This window comes from Coffea arabica, chromosome 10c, assembly GCF_036785885.1.
Source record: "Coffea arabica cultivar ET-39 chromosome 10c, Coffea Arabica ET-39 HiFi, whole genome shotgun sequence".
NCBI lineage: Eukaryota > Viridiplantae > Streptophyta > Magnoliopsida > Gentianales > Rubiaceae > Coffea > Coffea arabica.
In genome coordinates, this window is record NC_092329.1 from 21,798,136 (window position 1) to 21,817,439 (window position 19,304).

The 19,304-nt window shown below is 39.3% G+C and overlaps 1 protein-coding gene across 3 annotated transcripts; it reads right to left on the minus strand.

The window, feature by feature from the left end:
- Positions 1 to 1,437: 1,437 nt before the first annotated feature.
- On the minus strand, positions 1,438 to 10,949 carry LOC140016099 (uncharacterized). Of its 3 annotated transcripts, XM_072069239.1 has the most exons (3): positions 10,296 to 10,949; positions 8,433 to 10,108; positions 1,438 to 2,992 (listed from the first exon to the last, which is right to left on the minus strand). In XM_072069239.1, the coding sequence occupies exon 3, from the start codon at positions 2,910 to 2,912 to the stop codon at positions 1,533 to 1,535; it is 1,380 nt and encodes a 459-aa protein (XP_071925340.1). In that variant the 5' UTR covers positions 2,913 to 2,992; positions 8,433 to 10,108; positions 10,296 to 10,949; the 3' UTR covers positions 1,438 to 1,532. The 3 variants fall into 3 exon arrangements, with proteins under 3 accessions (XP_071925340.1, XP_071925339.1, XP_071925341.1); XM_072069238.1 differs by having other exon boundaries at positions 8,433 to 10,948; XM_072069240.1 differs by lacking the exon at positions 8,433 to 10,108 and having other exon boundaries at positions 10,296 to 10,946.
- Between the last annotated feature and the right edge of the window lie 8,355 nt (positions 10,950 to 19,304).

A 19,304-nucleotide genomic window follows, 5' to 3' on the forward strand; every position in this document is an offset into this window, starting at 1 on the left:
TTTGCAAACCTGTTTTGGTGATTCTGGTTTAGTATTTGGTATTTTTGACCTAGTTGGGTCAGGAACTGGATTGAGTGACCTTCTACATTGTTGTAGCCCTGTTCCATAGATTCGAAACGGTGGGTCTTACACCCCCATCCGATAATTGTAGTGAGAGTTGTGCCATTACCGCATAATAAGGGCAAAACAGTTTTTCTATTCGGGGCCAAGACTAATGCTATTTCTAATTTCTGGTTTGCTATCATGCTTATTTATGCAAATGAAACCCTATTGGGGTTGTGTTCAGCATTGTTTTGTGACTCGCTATCGAGTCTCATTGCATTTGTTTACGTGTTCTAGGGCGTGACGGTGGTTCACGACAGTCTCCTGACGGAAGTGCATGAAATAGCACTTAATTGATTGGTGAGTATACTACTCACTTAAATGTTATTATGTGGCTTTGCTAAATGTATATGTGATGCCTTGAAGGCTTACTTGGATATTGGAATTGATTAAGGTGAGGGTGTACTTGACCGCCCTCACCCCTTTTGATAGTATCACTGATTGTCCACTGTTTCACTGTCTTACTGAACTTGATATATGAGTTATTGCATTCCATTTTATGGAAACTGATTTGGTGTCGTTTGGACGAGTATCCAACGGCTTTACTGTATTACTGAGCTCAACCCCGTTCGGTAGTCAATTGGATCGAGCCGGCGAGGGCTTGGTCGTGAAAATTGTCATGCCACGGGGACTGTACTGGGGAACCTTGTAGTAATGAGACTCTTGGTTCCGGTATACTCGAGTATTACCAAAAGCTACTGAATTGGAGTGCGGGCCCTGTTGGGGTATGTTGGGTGGAAGGAATGGAAGTAAAGTGAGGTCTACGGTTTGGTATTCTTAACATTGACAGAGGGTCAATGAGGTTGGATCAAGATTGCAAGCGTGGAAATGGGCTCTTGAGAGCCGACCGTATCCTTTCACTGATTTGCTTTACTTCGAAATTGCATACTTGAATTGAATGGTTATACTTATGTGATCTTAACTGTTATTGTGGTAGTTGCTCACTGGGCTTTAGCTCATTCCGTGTTATTTGTTTTCCTTACAGGGATATAATTACTTTTGGGAATGGATTGGATAGTTAATTGCCAAGTTGAGCATGTAAATGTCTTTTGTATAGCTCTTGAAATGAAACCCTAATGTGTAACGGGTTCATTTCCTTTTGATAGGCAAACCGAATATGTACTTCCTTAATGAATGGTTTTGGCTTGCCACTATGGTTGTAAATGTTGAAATTCAATGTATATTTATGTTTGGATGATATTTGGTTGAATTTCGGATCAACTCGTATTTCAAACGGCAAACGAAAAATTTTGGCTACTCTCGGCCTAGTATCCGGATTCTGACGTGTCCTGCACTATTCATTCCGGCTTCGATTTTCGTTTTTTTATTTAGTGATTTTGACTTGTTTGCACGCTTTGGTATGTTTCGGAACGTAATAGAACGACGTAAACTGTACCGTTAGTCCTGGCGAGAGCTGGGCAGGCAGTCCGCTAACCCCTTTGGTTCGCCTTAGGGGAAGGTGGGGCTGTTACAGGATTTGGTTGAGAAATTTGAAAAGGAGCTAAAGGTGGGTTAGGATAGTTTGGGCGAGGTCGAGGGTGGTGGATATTGGTAGTATATACATGGTGCGGGTTTGAATAATAAGGGTAATGTGGTTGGTAGGTTAGATTGTGTTGGTATCGGGGTTTGGGTGAAGGGTTCTGGTTCCAGATAAAAGTTGCATCCCCCCCTTTCTTTTTAAACTGCGGCTTCTTTCCACTGCTCCCTTGCCCTTGCAAAGCTTCTACTTGTGATTTTAAGGCAGAGATGTTAACAATTTTTCCGGATCTCACAAAATCATCATACTCTTCGAGTTTATTCACAATCGCAGCAAATGAACATCCGGTCATACGGAAGATTTCTTCAAAGTGTGGAGGATCATGCGCCTTTATGAAAGTGCGAACAATTTCATCTTCGGTCATCGGAGGCTCAACCTTGGCAGCTATCTTTCTCCATCTTTTGGCGTATGTCTTATGATCTTCAGATGGTCGCCTCTTTGTGCCTTCCAAAGTAGTTCTGGTCGGTGCTTGCTCGCAGTTATATTCGTATTGTCTGATGAAGGCGTTGGATAGATCAAGCCAAGTCTTCACCTCCTCTGGCTTTAAGTTGGAATACCAATCGAGGGTGTCTCCTTCTAGACTCTCTGGAAATAACCTTAATGGCAAGTTTTCGTCATCCATTGGTCTGCCCAACTTGTTGGCAAACAAACGCAAGTGTGTCTTAGGGTTGCCTGTACCATCATATTTATTGAACTTCGGGGTCTTGAACCCTACGGGCAGTTGTACATTTGGAAACAGGCACAGATCATCGTAGTCTAACACCCTTTGTTTGCTTAAACCTTGGCTTTTCCTGATGAACTCATCAAAACGATCCAACCGCTTAAGTAGCTTCATATCCACCGGGGCAGACGACTCTCCTACTTCTGGCTTGGTTTGAACAGTGTGCTCTGGCACAACAGGCTCTGCGGTAGTCTGATAAAAAGCTTGTGGATCCAGAGGCATGTTTGGACCACCTTGAGGCTGAAATCCTTGCCCATAGGAAGGATAGAACGGAGGATTTTGAGTATAAGTATACTGCGGGTTGAAAACTCCCTCAAAAGTGGTTTGAATTGGAGGAATGACAAATGGTTCGGATTCCGGTTGTTTGACGGGCGCAGGCTCGGGCTGCACTCCGCTACTAATGAGCTCGTCGATCAACTCCTTTTGAGCGGCCATTTCAGATGTCATTTCCCCAAATTTGGTGAGTAATTCAGTCAACTGAACCCCGGGGCTTGTGGCTTCCGGCTGGGTAGTTGCAGCGGTCTTATCAGACGATTCTGGCTGAGTACTCATGTCTACACGATTCCTTTGGGTTTTACTTCGGGATCGCGTAATAATGGGGCTTTTCCGAGAAGCTATTTTGAAACTTTACCCTGAGGATGCAAAAGACATCTTTAGATAAACCAATCGTTACTAGATTTCTGCAACTCATTCAAAAGAGAAAAAGAAAAAGACATGAGTTAGTAATTGTTCAAACAATTCAGATGCATGTCCTATGGGGGGACCCTTTTTGTGCCAAGGGTAGGCCTAGCATGATGCAAGCCTTCGGGGTAAAATTCCATTTCCAAACCTGTAAGTGAATTTAGAACTTTGAAATGGAAAGCTTCTCATAAAATGTGGAAGAGTTCAATCTTTCTTTACAACCTCGTCAATGGTCTTAGTAACCATGTTTACAAAATCCCTATGTCTCAAGAGACTTGTACTTTGTGACTCTCTAGAGCTCCCTAAACTGAGCTTACGAGCTCCTTCCCTAATCCTATCAAGGGCGTCTATGGCTTCCTCTAGTTTCTCATTCTTCTTCTTCTCCCTCCTCAACTGCACTTGGGTATCTTCTAAAACTCTGTTGGCCATTATAAACTGGGCTTGAGATTCCTCTAATTCTTTCCTTAGCTTCTCCATTTGTTCTTCGGGACTGGCTGATGCTGATTGTTGCCTTGCCCTATCATGTTCCACCCTTTGTTTGATCCATTCATTGTACCCAGGCATAACTGCAGGTGCCATCTTGTTTACCAATTCCAACTGCAAATTCTCAAGACCTTGCAAATTTCCCCAAGCCTCTAATACCATACTTCGACTCTCGGTCACCGTACCCAATCTGAGATCTTCAACCCCTTGTACCATAGGAATGCTTTGCAGGTATCCAAACTGTCTCATAACCCTTTGTGGAATATAGGCGACTAGACCATTAACTCCAGTTAGAGGGATGAAGTCATGTTGAGTAGTCCTAAAAGCTGGGTCTCTAACCCTGGTCCAATCTAGAACCCACTGCACTTTTTTTGGTGTCAAATTGTTGAACTCCTCAATAAACTGGCTTGACGACATCACGCGGTAGTAGCGGCTGACTCTCTCTCGATGTGAATCAATCCAATTCTCAACTAAGAGACAAGAACCCAAAGGGTTAAGTGATCTCTTCACCAAATGTTCCATGATCCACATTTGAAGTATTAAATTTGAAGCATAGAAGAAACCCCATTTCCTTTGGCAATTGGTAAGGGCTGAGAAGATGTCCGCTATGACAATGGGTATCAAAGTTGGTGTCGTTCCACGAATTCCTAAAAAAAGACTTTGAATCATATTGATTGTTGCAAATGTCACCTTTTCATGTCTTTGAGGGAATAGCAATAAGTTGATCAAAACCAAACCAAAAGCTTGCACACGCTTCTCTTCCCATTGCCCCCTTGTTATAAAGAAATCGATCTGATGGTGCTCAAAAGACTCCTTTTCCTCAAACCGGTCATATAAAAACCTCAGTGGACAAGATCTAGTATCGGGGTGTTGGTCTAAGCTATTGTTCCTCAATCCCAAAAATCTGCAAAACTGCTCTCTCGTTTCCCCGCTCGGGTATATCATAGGACTGCCATTTCCCGGTACTTGCAACAATCCCTCTAACTCTTATAGGGTTGGGGTGAGTTCGCACATTCCAAACCGGAAAACTGAGACATCCGGATCCCAATAATTGATCAATGCTTGGATAGCAGACACGTTGGGCATTATGTCGACAAGGTTTGGTAGATGCCCCACATATTGGAATAGCCCTCCAATCTCATAAGATAGGTTATTCTTCCACTGATTCAGCTCTCGGGGGACTTGGTTGAGCATTCGACACTGCATCATCTGGATGGGGAATTCACTTAGATACCGTTACCTTGGGATTTTACCCCTTAGGTTATTTTGCAAAAAGGGTAAACGTGCAGATCTCAAAAATAGGGTTAAATACCCATGGGATTATAGAGTTGGCTTATCCCTAACATGGAATTGCCTAAATGGCGTTCCTTCTAAGGTTTAATGCATGATGCCATTTATTAAGGCGATGTAAATATGTGACAAATATGGCCTAAAGGACATAAATAATGCATCGGGGGGAAAAGGTCTAAAAATGAAATGTACTTATTGAAAATTAAGTGTAATAACTGAAATTTAAACATGTGAGTTATCTAGTGGGTAAGTCACTAAAAGAGAGCCAAAGAGGTCTCTTATTGCTAAGGCACATGAATGCAAGCAAAAAAAAAATAACGAAATGGTTAGTGCAATTGATAGTACACATAACATATTGGGAGCAATCAAGGAAAGAAATACAATAAAAGCATGTAAAAGGGGTGAAACCCCTTCCCTCGTGCCTAATGTGCTTAAAAAGGGTGAGGTTGACTCTAACCTAGGAAAACTCTAACATGGATGCATGAGCCTGGGGCTCACTAATGCAACTAGATTCGATAAGGTTTAAAAAAGTCCCCAAGCCTTCAGACCTAAGGGAATGGGTCATCAATCCCAAGACCCTCGGTCGGTGGCTCGAGCGATCCCCTAGGTACTGCTATGGGCGCAGAGTTACCATCCACATACCTAGAGAAACCATTCCTAGTCCTACAAGGCGGTGTGGGAAAGAGCCCACGAAAATAAAATAAAATGAGATAACAGTAAATAAACGCGCACGTATGAAGTGTTCCCTATTTTGAGGGAAAGGGTTGAGACCCAACGCGAGGCTCTAAAGGTAACACACACCCCCCCAAATGCAATGCAAAGTGCGAGATAAAACAAGTAAAACATACATCCAAGGAACCAATCATACATACGTGAGTGAGGGAGTAGTTTGATACGCGCGCGAGGCAAAAGGTCCTAAAATGGAAAATACAACCCTAATATCCAAATGCTACACATAACAAGGGTAGAAAATGTAAAGAATGGCTAAATCAAATGCTTGGACCCACTTAGGAGTTCCCCAGTGGAGTCGCCAAGCTGTCGCGCCCCACTTTTTGAGGTGTGAAAGTAGTGTGTGGGATATGTATGTGAACGTGTGTGAAAGTGAAAATAAAAGGCCGTGGGATTGTGAAATGCGACGGTTTGGCCAAACAAAGGGTTTTTAAATAGAAAAGGAGTCGCCACTTGGTATAGAGTTAGGGTGTACCAAGTCACCCAAAAAGTGATTTTTTTTGGAAAGAAAAGTAAACAAACCCTTTTTAAAGAATTTCTTAGGTCTACGTAACCAAAGAAAGGGATCAGGGGTCACATTTGATAAGGGAGAAGGCAAATGCAAAGCCTAAGGTACTCCCTTACCCTAGCCAAAGCTAGTTGCGTGACTTAGTCCTTCTTTTCCTAATTCTTCTACCCAAAATAGGTGTTGCATGTTGGATGTGACTAATGGATATGAAAAAAATGCAATCCTAAATCTAAAATGTCTCTTATGAGGCTTTTTGGTCCCAATCACATGAGTTGTGATGGCCAATAAGGAAAACTCTCATAGAGGTCACGGGTAATGCAAATGAAGACCCAAATATGAGTGCAAGTGTGAAAATGTAAGAAGAATGCAAAATAAAATAAAAATACAAATACAAATGTAAGTGCAAGTGTGCAAATGTAAGAAAAGTGCATGTGTGCCAATTGAGAAAATAAAGGTGTTTGTGTGCAAGTGGATGAAAATATGGTATAATAGTAGTAAATGCATATAAGTGCAACTGGGTGCAATTTGTGAGGTAGAAAATAAATAAGTGATAGGAAAAGAAGAGAAATTTGTGAACATGGCATGTGGAGTGAGAAAAATAAAAGTAGTGAGAAAAATGTAGATAAAAAAATAAGAAAATGATATGGTAAAATGGAGGTGCATGAACCTAGAGGAGTGCATCAAGTCAGGTATGGGAATGACCCCTAACTTTGTGATTTTAATTTTCCCTTTGATAGAGGGAATACAAGCGTGCTAAGGCTTAGAAAAGCCATACTCGTCTATATCCCATATTTAAGGGGTAACTCTCAAGCAAATGTCGCGCCCCATTTTTTTGGAAAAATGAATAAATGGTTTAAAGAATGTTTTTGTTGTTTGGAAAATGAATTGTGACTTAAAAGAAAAATGGGTCTAAATGGGACTTTTGAAAATGCGACGATTTGACCCAAGAAAAATAGTTCAAAAAGGGTTTTTTTATATGAAAAATGGAGTCGCCACTTGGTATAGAGTTAGGGTGTACCAAGTCACCCAAAAAGTGAATTTTTTAAGGAAAAAAGTAAGAAACCCTTTTGAACGACTCCTAGTCCACGCAAACAAAGAAAAAGATTCGGGAGTCACATTTGACGAAGGGGAAGGCAAGGATAAAAATCCAAGGCACCCCTTCGACCTAGCCAAGGCTAGTTGCGTTGATTTAATCAAAGATTTTCTTGTTTTAACCAAAGAATTTATTACATTTGGATGTGCTACATGAATGCAAAACCCTAGACCTAGGGGTATTGGGGGAAATTTCTCTTCAAAGGTTGGGTGGTGCCAATCACATTAATTGTGAAGCCCAATAACGATCCTTTGAAGAAGTCACGAATAATGCGAGTGGGATGCAAATGAATGGAATGCATGTATGCAATGTGAGGACATGAGTTTAAAAAAAAAGTAATAAAAGGCAATAATATGTAAGTGAAAATGTGCACGTGAGTGGGCAAGGTGCGGTGTGTGAAATGATAATATGAAGTACATGTGTGCAAGTGATGATAAAAGTGTTCGTGTGTAAGTGAAGGGATAAAAGGTGTACGTGTGCAAATGAGAGAAGAAATGTTCGTGTGCAATGATAGAGTGGATGCATGAACCTAGGGAATTCATGCATAATGGGTACGGGGAGACCTAAATCGTGACTCAATTTGCCCTTTGATAGAGAGGATACAAGCGTGCTAAGGCTTAGAAAAAGCCACACTCGTCTATATCCCATATTTAAGGGGACTCTCAAGCAAATGAACCCTATAACTAGCATGAAATGCAAAAATCCTAAAATGAAAGGAAAAGGGGTTCGAGGGGCATGCCAAATGGTAAACTAAAATGCATGACATGTAATGATCACGCAAATATGTACTAACGAAGGAAAATCCCTAAGGGTCTAGCGTTGGACTAGCCCATTCTATGAATTCCGACTAGCGTTGGACTAGTGGAAACGTACATTCATCCATCACATTCATTCAGGGATATGGAAAGCGAGTAGACATGTCAATCACATAGCACATAACACTTAGCATGCATATCTAAATGCCAAAACCTAAGAAAACGATTAAACATATAGCACATAGACATGCAAGACACATAAGGTGATTAAGGCCCTAACTATTACATTTGCTAGTTAGGCACAAGTCTTCAACAGCTCTTCATCGAATGCACCTCCAAACCCTATCTATTACAAGCCAAGAGGTGTACACATACCCCATAAAGAATAACTTAAATAAATAAAAAAAACAAAAGTAAATGACATAAATAAAAGAAATTAAGGAAAGGCTAAAAAAGCAAAGTAGACATGTATTTCTCACGTAGCACGTTGGTTCACATAGGAGAGACACAAAAAGGGATAAAAGAAAATATACCGCCCTTGAAATGAAGCTCTAATGGAGTGAAATCAACTTATTTATCCTCCAAAATAAAAGAAATGGTCAAGGTACCAATTTATTTGGCAAATAATCACAAAGGATAAAAAATAAACATGAATTTGAATCAATTAAATCATGTCAACAACCCACATTTAAGAAGTCAAAAGAAGAAAGGACTTGATTGCAAAGATTGACAAAATTTGGGGCCAGATTTAAAGAAAAAATAAAGTCCAAGGACTTATGTGCAATTAAAATAAGGACCCAATTGAAAGAGGTTGAAAATATTCAGGGCCATAGTACAATTAAAGAGAAATTCAGGGACTGATTCGCAACTTCAATTATCAGATTTTTAATCAAGCAAACTGTTGGGCCATTTTATTTGTTTGGACCAGACTCACTTGGCCCAACAGAAAACCAAGCAAAGCAAATGGGCTAGTCTAATATTCTGATCCTAAGAATGATCCAATTAAATCACAAACCCAATTCTAAAACCCAACAAAAAGTGTTGGGCTCTATCTTCCTAAACCTGCGTCAGAAACCCAACAAAATAAACTAAAACCACTTGCTTGAGCCCAAACAAAAAAAAAAAAATCCAAATCAAACCAAATTTTATTTTTATGAAAAGTCCAACAAGATAAAACCCAACTAAAAATTGCTAACCTCTTATTATGCATTAAACCCCAAAATTAATCTATCCAAAGTCACCAAAAATCGCATTAAAGAAGGAAACATTTAAAAGGACAAAATTTGGTTAAATTATCTAATTCTCTGGGCCAATGCAGAACAAAGGGCAACTTGAAGGGTTTAGATGTAACAAGAACAGGGACCCAATTGAATGAATTATAGCAGCTTGGGGGGGCAAAAATGTAATTTTTCCTTTTGATTTCATGCATGTATACGTAGAAGGACCATTCTTTTCTTTACTTTGAGCTGCGAATGAAAGCTGGAATCTGCAAATTTCTGCCGCAAACTTTGGCAGCTTTGAGCCATGCGTATTTCAAACCAGAAAAAAAAGGAAAAAACATGCAAATGCTGGAGAATTCAATGCAAAATGGCTCGACAATCCTGCTCTGCATTTTCCAGCAAACATTCATGCCAAATTCTGGAAAATCATGCAAAACATGTAAAGAAAAAAAGAAGGAAAAAAAAAACAAAAGGCTGCTGCAACTTTTTTTAAGATTCCTACACCATTTCTGCCATGACTTTCTCTCCATCTCATCAGGCAAACAGGTTCACTAGATATCTGGATTTAACTCTCAGCTATCAACTAAAACAATAGCTAAATTTTGTTGCAGTTTTAAAGCAAGAAGTCTAAGCAGACCGACAGGGATAAAAGGAGCTAAACAGCAAAAGAATGGGAAAAATGCAGCAGGAATTTTTCCTACAACTTGCTGTGAAACATTACCAACAAAACATCAACTTTGAACCCAAAACAACCACAAGATGCAACCCCAATCATCAAACAAGCCAAATATTACACTTTATTGCAAGATTTCTGGTTGCTGGGTTTCTTTTTGCAAATTGCAGCGCATGAACTTAGATACATTTTCAGAGGAGCTGGTCGTATAAATGCCCTTTCCTTTCAAAGATGACATCTTGCTACTAAAATGCAGTCCAGGAACAAAATAACAACGTCGAACAGATTTGGAACCCAACAAAGTATATCCCGTAACCTAGGAACAAAAGATCGCAGCTTTACGACTATCGGTAAGGAAATAGCTACTGTAATCCAGACTTTTCCATGCTCACGGACTCAAAATCAAGAGAGACAATCAAAAACACCAAGTAAACCCCTGATTTCATAGACACAGATTTAGTAACAAAGATTGTCCATAGGATAAAGTCAAGAAAGAACCTTACAGCGTTGTTTTTCTGATGAATTTTATCGGCAAAAACTTGAGTAGCAACCCTCTTCGTTCTTTTTGATTTGACCAGAGACCTCAAAGCTTTGCCCAGCCGTGACCTTCTTGGTTCTCCTCCTCCTTCAAGCTTTCTCAGCCTTCAAGCCCTCTAGTGTTTTTCTTTTCCTCTCGCTGCTGTTTTTATCTAGCCCGATGTCCGATCTTCCCCTTCCTCATCTCTTTTCCTCTTGCGGCGCCCCTTTTCTTTTCTTTTGCTCTCAGATTTCTCCCTTCCTCTCATCCAGCCATCATAAACTCCACTCTTAGCTTCCTCTCGAAACTCCCTCAGCTATCCTTCTCTCACTCTATCTATCCCCTTTCCCTTTTTTTTCAGCCCCGGATTTTCAATCCCTTTTTTATCCAGCCGTCCCCTTCAATCCCCTTGGTTCCTTTCTTTTCACTGTTAACCTTCCCCTTCTCCCAGCCGCAAGCCTTTTTTTCTGATTTTCTTAGCCGTCTCCCCCGATCTGTTTCTCTCTAGCCCACCGACTCTCTCTCTGTTAGCTCAAAAACCTAGCCCCCCTCCTTCTAGATTCATCCCCCCTCCAGGTGTCCTAGACACCTGGCCTCTTCAGCCAAAAATTTCCCCCAGGACCTCCCGCAACTTTCATTTGCAAGCTGCGGCAAAAATGCAGCTTTTGGCTTCTCTCTTTTTTTTTTTTTTTTTTAAAATTAATGATTTAACAAAAATAATAGTAAACTAAATAAAACTAAATAATAACAAAACAACAATTTTAATCAAAATAAACAAACTAAAAATAACAAAATTACCATTTTCGACATTTTCTTTCATTTTTCCATTTTTCATCATTTTCCATTTTTCAAAAATAAATTAACAAAAATAAACCGAAATGCCAAAAGATTGAATTTGAACGTATTTTTGTGAACAATTTTCCTTTTTTCCTCTTTTTCATGATTTTCTTTTTCCCCTTTTTTCATTTTTCACTTTTCCTTTTTTTCTCTAAAAATTCTACGCTAAACTTACAAAATAAAAACTACAAAAACAACTAAAAACTAAAAAGGGAATAAAACTAAAATAAAATAAAACCTAAAAGGGCTAGACAAACACATAATGAACTAAAACGCAAATCATCTAAACACAAAGCATTAATTCAAAATTTGGTGTCTACAGCAAATGTACCCTATAACTAGCATGGAGATGCAAAAAGCCTAAAATGAAAGGGAAAGGGTTGGAGGGGCATACCAAATGCTAGAAAACTAAGAAAAATGCATGAAATATAGTGAGACATGCAAGTATGTACTAACGAGAGGGGACAGCCTATTGGGTCTAGCATTGGACTAGTCCTTTTCCAAAATTCTCTCACAAGCATTGGACTTGCGAGAGCTCGAGGGGAAAGACCATGACCAGCGTTGGACTAGCCACGGTGACGCATTCATCCATCGCATTCATCTATGACTATAGAAAGCAAGTAGACATGCCAATCACCTATAAACACGTAACACATAACACTTAGCATGCTCGACTAAATGCAAGAACCTAATAAAACAAATTAACATGTAGCAACAAAAGCAAGCAATCAAGCTAATGAACCTATTACATTTGCTAACTAAAACAAATGGGGAAGAGGAAAAGTGAATAAAAATACTCTCCAAACCCTATCTATTACAAGCCAAGAGGTGTACACATACCCCATAAATAAATAAAAGAATGACTCAATAAAAGCAAAAGTAAATGAAATAAATGAAAGGAATTAAGGAAAAGCAAGGAAAGCAAAGTAGACATGCAATTCTCACTTAGCACATTGGATCACATAGGGGAGAGACAAAAAAGATAAAAGAAGTTATACCTCCCCATTTGTGATGCTAGTAAAGTGAACAAGACTTAACTTGGGCTAAAGTCACCAGAGAAAGAGATAACTTGGGCTAAAACTATCAAAGCAAGGGATTAATGCACCAATTTAACAGTAAAATGTAAATAAGATAATTTGAATCCACTAAATCATCGAATCCTTCCTCAATTGCAACTTAAAAAATAATCAAATAACGCATAATTACAAAGAAGGAAAATTACCAATCAATCCCAAAAGTAATCACTGACCAAATCTTTTCAAGTCCAATTAAACTATTTGGGAACTTCAAGGGTCCAAGAGTAAAGAAAAGGTCGAGTAATGGTTCAAGTTGCAATTACTCTAGGACTCAAATGAAATAAATTGGCACACAATAGGGCCTTAGTAGCATGAGGAGGAACATGTGGGCAAAAATGCAATTTTCAGAAAATTTTCATGCAAGTTCATGCAAGGTTACGAGGCTTATGCTTCTGCAATGTTTTCTTCTTATTTGTGCAGTCTCAAACCGTGAAACATTCACACCAAAACCTTTGTAGCTTCAGAACAAAGCATGCAACCTTATCAGTAATTATTTGGACATCAGATTTAGCTAGCAAAAATGACCCAAACCAGCTTGTGTGGGCTGTTGCGGGAAGAAAGGAAAGCAACAAATCATGAAGATGAAATGCGACTTTTTGGACAAAACCACAAACAGGAGGAAATGAAATCAAAGCAACGAAAAATAGCCAAGGTGTGCAATTGACAGAACCTAAATCTAGTCCCATTTAATATGCATTGCTCTTAACCAAAGCAAACGAAACCAGAAAACACAAGATGCATAGCTCAAAACTTCCCAGCAAAAGGGAAACAGAATTTGGTCCAAGCCGCTGCAACAAGCCGAGAGCTTTCAGCTTGTTGTAGCAGATTTTTATGCGCAACTCTAAGCGCCCAAACATCCTAAAGTCAGGCAAACAGGTTCATCAAACATTGTTTTCAGCTTACAACACAAAAAAAACCATTGGATATGAGCACCCTAAACCATTGCAAGATACAAGAGACAGCAAAGCTGGAGTAAAAGGACCAACAAAAATGACGGCAACAACCAAAGAAACCAGCGCATCCAAACCAGCGCAAACAAAAGCATTTTTCTAACAAAATTTGGATTGAACGTTTCCCAACTACAGGGCCATCACAATGAAAATTAGCTTTCCTAAACCTCTTGCCAAACATCTGATTAAGCATGCAACTTAAATGCAAAGAAAAAGAAAAAAGAAAAATAGAACAGCAATCAAGGGGACCTCAGAACAGATTTGCCCGGCACCTCATACCATTTTGTGAGCTGTTCGTTTGGGCGTGCGAACCCCAGCCATAGACATCAACATCCCACAGACTCATCAGATAAAAAAACTTATAGATCGTCCCTAAATCCATCATCCAAGTGCAATATTTAACTAACAGAAGAAAGACGATCTACGTTGGAGAAAACAATTTACAAAACCAGATTCGTTCATAAAGCTTTTACAAATGGAATGGGTTTGTTGTTTAGCTAAAAAAAACTAGAGATAGTTTCTACCCAAACAGTCTTAAGGTCCACAATAACGTACAACCTAGATGCCATGACATGAAACCACTTTCTGTATCAATCAGCGCATGAAAATGAAAGAACCGAAAGAATAAAGACAGATCATAAGAACAAGAACATCAAGTAGCGGAACTTTCTGGTTGCAGAGAAAGAGAATGTGTAAGCGAAGGAGGATAACAAAACGAGATTACCTTGAGAACCCTTAACACCAGCCTGATGAAGAAACTCCCAGCGGAAACCTTGAATCTCCTAAGTTCCTCTGTCGCCCAGATCTTTTTCTCTATTCCTTACTTTCCTCCTTTTGCTTTTCTTCTACTACTTAGCCGCCGCACTGTTTTTCTCTCTCAAACTTCAGACCTCTCCGTTTTTCTTTCTTTTCGCCTCTGTTTCACTCTCCTGCCCTCAAAGCCGCCTCTTTTCTGCAAACCTAGCTTTTTCTTCTCTCCCCCTCACAGAACCTCAGCTCTCTCTCTCTTTCTCTCTCTTCTTTCGAACCCCTTTTCCGTTTCCTTTTCGGTATCTCTCCCTTTGCTTCTGCGGCCAGCCTTGTTTTTTCAAAAACCCTTCATCCGACGCTGGTCCACATCTCACGTCCTTCCTCTTTCATTTCCACCCTCCACCTATCCTCTTCTAGAATTCTCTAGGGCCTGAGGTGTCCTAGACACCTGGCCATTCATCACTTAAATTGCCCTCAAGGGCCTTGCTGCAACTCTTCTTTGCAAGCTGCGGACGAACGCAGCTTGCATGTAATAAATTTTTTTTTTAAAATTTTTTTAATTTTTTAATAATAATTTTTTTTAATTTTTTACATTTAAGGCCAACTAAATGAGTAACAAATGAATATCAGAGAAAGAAGATAATAGTAATAATAAAAAATGCTATAAAAATACTAGAAAATACCCAAAACAAAAATTATGAAATTAATAGATAATACTTATCACTAAAAAATAAAATAAAAATAAAATAAAAGTAAATTAATAATAAATAAAACGGTTCAAAAATTTGGTGTCTACAGGCCTTCAAAACCAAGCATGGTCTTTATGAGTGGCTAGTCATGCCTTTTGGGTTGACTAACGCCGCTAGCACCTTCATGCGACTAATGAATCATGTCTTGAGGCAGTTTATTGGCAAATTTGTCATAGTTTACTTTGATGATATTCTGATATATAGTCGCAGTGAGCATGAGCACCTGGAGCATGTGAGACTAGTTCTTGAGACACTTCGAAAGGTGCGTCTATACGCTAAGCTTAAGAAGTGTACCTTTTGTACTAATGAACTCGTGTTTCTGGGCTATGTAGTGAGTTCGCAGGGTATCAAGGTAGACAAGTCCAAGATTGAGGCCATCGAGCAATGGCCAACTCCCACATCCGTCCCTGAGGTACGCAGTTTTCTTGGATTGGCAGGCTTCTACCGGCGCTTTGTCAAGGACTTCAGCACCATTGCCGCCCCAATGACCGCCGTGACTGTAGACACCAAATTTTTAAGGTATTTTTGTTTACTGGTATTTTTATTTTTTTTGATTCATTTCATTTACTTTTAGACTTTTATTTTTAAGTCATTTTTATCATTTAATTAAACTTTAATCATTTAATCATTTAATTTTATTTTGTTTGTTTTGATTCTAGGGTTTTGAAAAAGAAAAAAAAAAGAAAAAAGAAAGAAAAAGAAAAAGTCAATCAAAGGGACAGGAATAAGACACATAAGCCTGCTTTGGGGTTTGAAATCTGGGCCTTTCAAATTAGGTTCAGTCTTTGGGGGGTGCCTTAAAAAAATGAAAACAGAGTAAGAGAGAGAGCTGAGGGATTGGGGCGGCTGCATAAGAAAAAAATAGTGAGACCGAGAGAAAGCAGAGAAGGGTGAATCTGCAGGAAAAGGGAGCTAAAGAGAGATTGGAATAGCTGGTGTGACGGCGGAAACAAAGAAAGAACGAGAGGAACGGCGGAAAGAAATTTGAGAAGAGGAAAACCAGAGGGGGAGCGGCTAGAGGAATGCAGAAAAAACTAATGAAGCTGAGGGAGGAAAGAAGAAAAGCTAGGCGACCAAGCAAGAAAATAAAAAACAGAGGACAGACTAGGGGCGGCGGACTGGGCTTCAGAGAGCGGCAAGGAAAAAGAAAGAACAGGGAAAAATCAGAAGACTAGAGGGGGGTTTTTGGAGAGTGAAGAAGGAAAGCGGCTAGAGAGTGAGAGAAAGTCTGGGGGCTAGGAAAAGAAACAAAAATCAGGAGAAAGGGATGGAACAAAGAAACGAAAAATTGAAGGGAAAGAACAGAGCGTTTCGTCTGGAGGGCGGAAGGGAAAAACAGCGGAAGAAAAACCTGGAACTTTTGGAAGCTTTCGGGCAGAGCAAAGAAATGGAGGAACCAAAGCAGAGGCGCAAAGCTGCGATACAAATCGAGCAAGGAAGGTTCGTCCGAAGGGTTGCCGGAACCACCAGTCCGCATCCGCCGATCATTCGCTCCCTCTTTTGACCACTACCAGTGCCACCACCCTCCAGATTCAATTAAACTTCAGAAATCAAGAGCACCGGATTTGTCTCCTGCCTACCTTGGAGCATTTTGTTTCGGCGAGACCGTGAGAGGTAATTTCTTCGTTTACGTTTCAGCCTTCCTTCTGTGTTTTACATCGCCCGCGGATATATGTGTATTATATGGTGCCTGGAACTGAATTTCTGTTTGTTCTGATAATTTTAGGGCTAATCATAACTTCAATCGACAAAAATTTGGTGAAATTTCTTATGTCCGTTGGCTGTTTGATAAAATGCCCAAACCGAGAGTTGGGTTGGTTTTGATGTTGTACATGCGCGCTGTCTTATAAACCTCTCCTTCATGGCTGTTTTGTTTTTTGGTTGTATAGAATGCTTAGCTTTATTTCAAAACTTTCTTTTGTTGCTCGTTGTAAATTTTCTGGTTTGTCATAGCAGTAGATATTACCATGTAATGCTGAAACGTTAGCTGCTCCAAGCTAAGGTCTCTTTTGCTGCATTTTTTTGTTTTGTTGTCGTTGTTCTTGCTTTCTTGGATTTTGGACATCTCGGTTGGAACAGTTTGGGGGTGAGGTGATCATGCTTGATCAGTGATAGATGAATGTTTGGAGATGTGTGTGAGTTTGATGAATAAAGGGTGAGTTCTTTTTTGTGTGTATTATTTTGGCATTCCATTGGCATGAATTGGAGCATGCGAAACTGCAGCAGAAAATTGCAGCAAGCATGGACAAATGCTGATTTCCCCTTTGTTGGTTCATGTTTTGGGCATGTTTTGAAGGTTATGATCTTTTCGGTCTTCGGATAGTATACTGTGAATATATTTGCCGCGAGTTTTTCTTTGTGTGTCCTTGTTGCACTTTTACATTCGGTCGCATGATGAAAGAAATCATGCTTGCTGCGCCCATGTTCCTTTCTCATTACTTGTTTCTTTCCTACTCCACATAAGTCTTGTTGGCAAGAATGGCGTAGTTTAGATCTTTCTCTTGATGTTAGTTACTGGTTAGTTCATGTTAGAAGGATATGTAGGAAATCGTGTTTGTTTGATTCAGACTGAGTTCGATTGAAATAAGCTAGCTTGCGATTAAACATGCAATCTGCTAAACTGAAATCTGGTGTGTTTTCTTGTTCGATGGGTTTTCGATAAAACCAAATCTGCATTTTCCTAAGATGGGTGAACAGGATTAGAACAGGATTTCGCTTTGATTAGAACAGGATTTTCCTTTAAATTGCGCATGATTGCTGTTCTTTGCTGTTTCCTTTTTTCCATTTCATTGCTTGTTCAGAAATCCGCTCCTTCATCTGTGAGCTGGAAAACCAAGTTGATGTTTGGCTGTCTTGTTAGCAAGATTGTATGGCTTTGGGTTTACTGTTTGGTAATGGGTTCAATTTGTTTGCAAAGGTTGTTAACCAGAAACTTGAAAGGAACTTGGGACTTTGATGGTTCCCTTATTTTCCTGTTGTGTTGGGTCTGACCAACTAACATTGTTGGGGGCTTATTTTGATCCAAGTTGAAGCCGCATGCCTTTGGTTTGCGGTCTAGATTCGTTTTATCAATCTCATCATGATGATTTAATCTTGTGTATAAACTACTCACCCATAACAAAACAGACAGTTTTGATAAGAGGCCGAGGAAGTTGCAGCAGATTTTCTTGTTGTAGAAAGCTTCTCCATGCCTTTTTGCATGAAGTTTTTTCCAATATTTGCATGATCTCTTCCTATGATTTTTCTTGTTTGGATGTCAAGTTCATATTTTTGTGTTGTTTAATTTAAGCTTTGGGTCAAAGTATGAGATCAAATCTGAATTAGTAATTTGAAAGTGGAATGAAAGGTGCAGCAGTTGGTTCGTCTTGTTTCAGAATGTTTTTCACGTTAACTCGCATGGAGTTTGCATGAGATAACTTTCTAAAAATTGCACTTTGGCCCCCAGTCTCCCTTTGTTGCACTATGGCCCTATAAACTTTCAATTTCTTTCAATTGGGTCCTTACTTTAATTGCAAATGAGTCCCTAAGCTTTATTTTCCTCGAATCTTTGTGATGATTATAATTTGACTCCAAAGCTTTGTTAATTTTTTGCAATCAAGTCCTTTCTTCTTTTGGCTTCTCAAATGTGGGTTGTCTACATGATTTAATTGATTCAATTTCATGTTTACTTTTATCTTTTATGATTATTTATTAATTAAAGTGGTGCCTTGACTATTTCTTTGTATTTTAGAGGGCAAGTAAGTGATTTTATTTCATTAGGGCCCAACTCAAGGGAGGTACACCCTTTCCTTCATTTCTTACTTTATTTGACTCTACGTGCCTTATGTGCCTTTACATGCCTAATTGCTTGCCTTTTGATTTATTTATTTATTTATTCACTTTATTTATTTTTTAATTTGGCATATTTATTTTTAATTCAATTTTGGTTATTTGAAAGGCACTTGAATGTCAAATTTGTAATAGTTAGGTATTTATTTTAATTATTTATTTATTTCTCCTTTTTAGATTGTAGTAGGGCTCCCCTAATGTAATAGATAGGGCTTTCTTTGTTTTATTTGCCCTATGTGATTTGCATGCCTACGTGTTACGTGTTACTTGTTTTCTTAGGGCCTTGCATCTAGATACCATACTTATGTGCTATGTGCTACGTGTTTATAGATGATTTGCATGTCTACTTGCTTTCTATAGTCATAGATGAATATGATGGATGAATGCACGTCACCACACTAGTCCAATTCTAGTTGTGGCTTATTATCCCGTTTTCCACTAGTCCAACGCTAGTAGGAATTCATAGATATGGGCTAGTCCAATGCTAGACCCTTAGGGATCTCCCTCGCTAGTTAATAATCGCATGTCTCACTACATTTCATGCATTTTTCTTAGTTTTCTAGCATTTGGCATGCCCCTCCAACCCTTTCCCTTTCAATTTAGGTTTTTTACATCTCCATGCTAGTTATAGGGTACATTTGCTTGAGAGTCCCCTTTTCGTAAGGGAAACGAGCGAGTGTGGCTACAAAATAGCCTTAGCACGCTAGTCCTTCCTTCTAATCAAAGGAAAAATTAAAGTCGTGAAGTTAGGAGTCATTCCTGTACCCGACTTGATGCATTCCTCTAGGATTCATACACTTTCATT

Bases quoted from the DNA above. Each gene is read 5' to 3' on its own strand.
- LOC140016099 (XM_072069239.1), bottom strand. From the start codon at position 2,912: ATGAGTACTCAGCCAGAATCGTCTGATAAGACCGCTGCAACTACCCAG.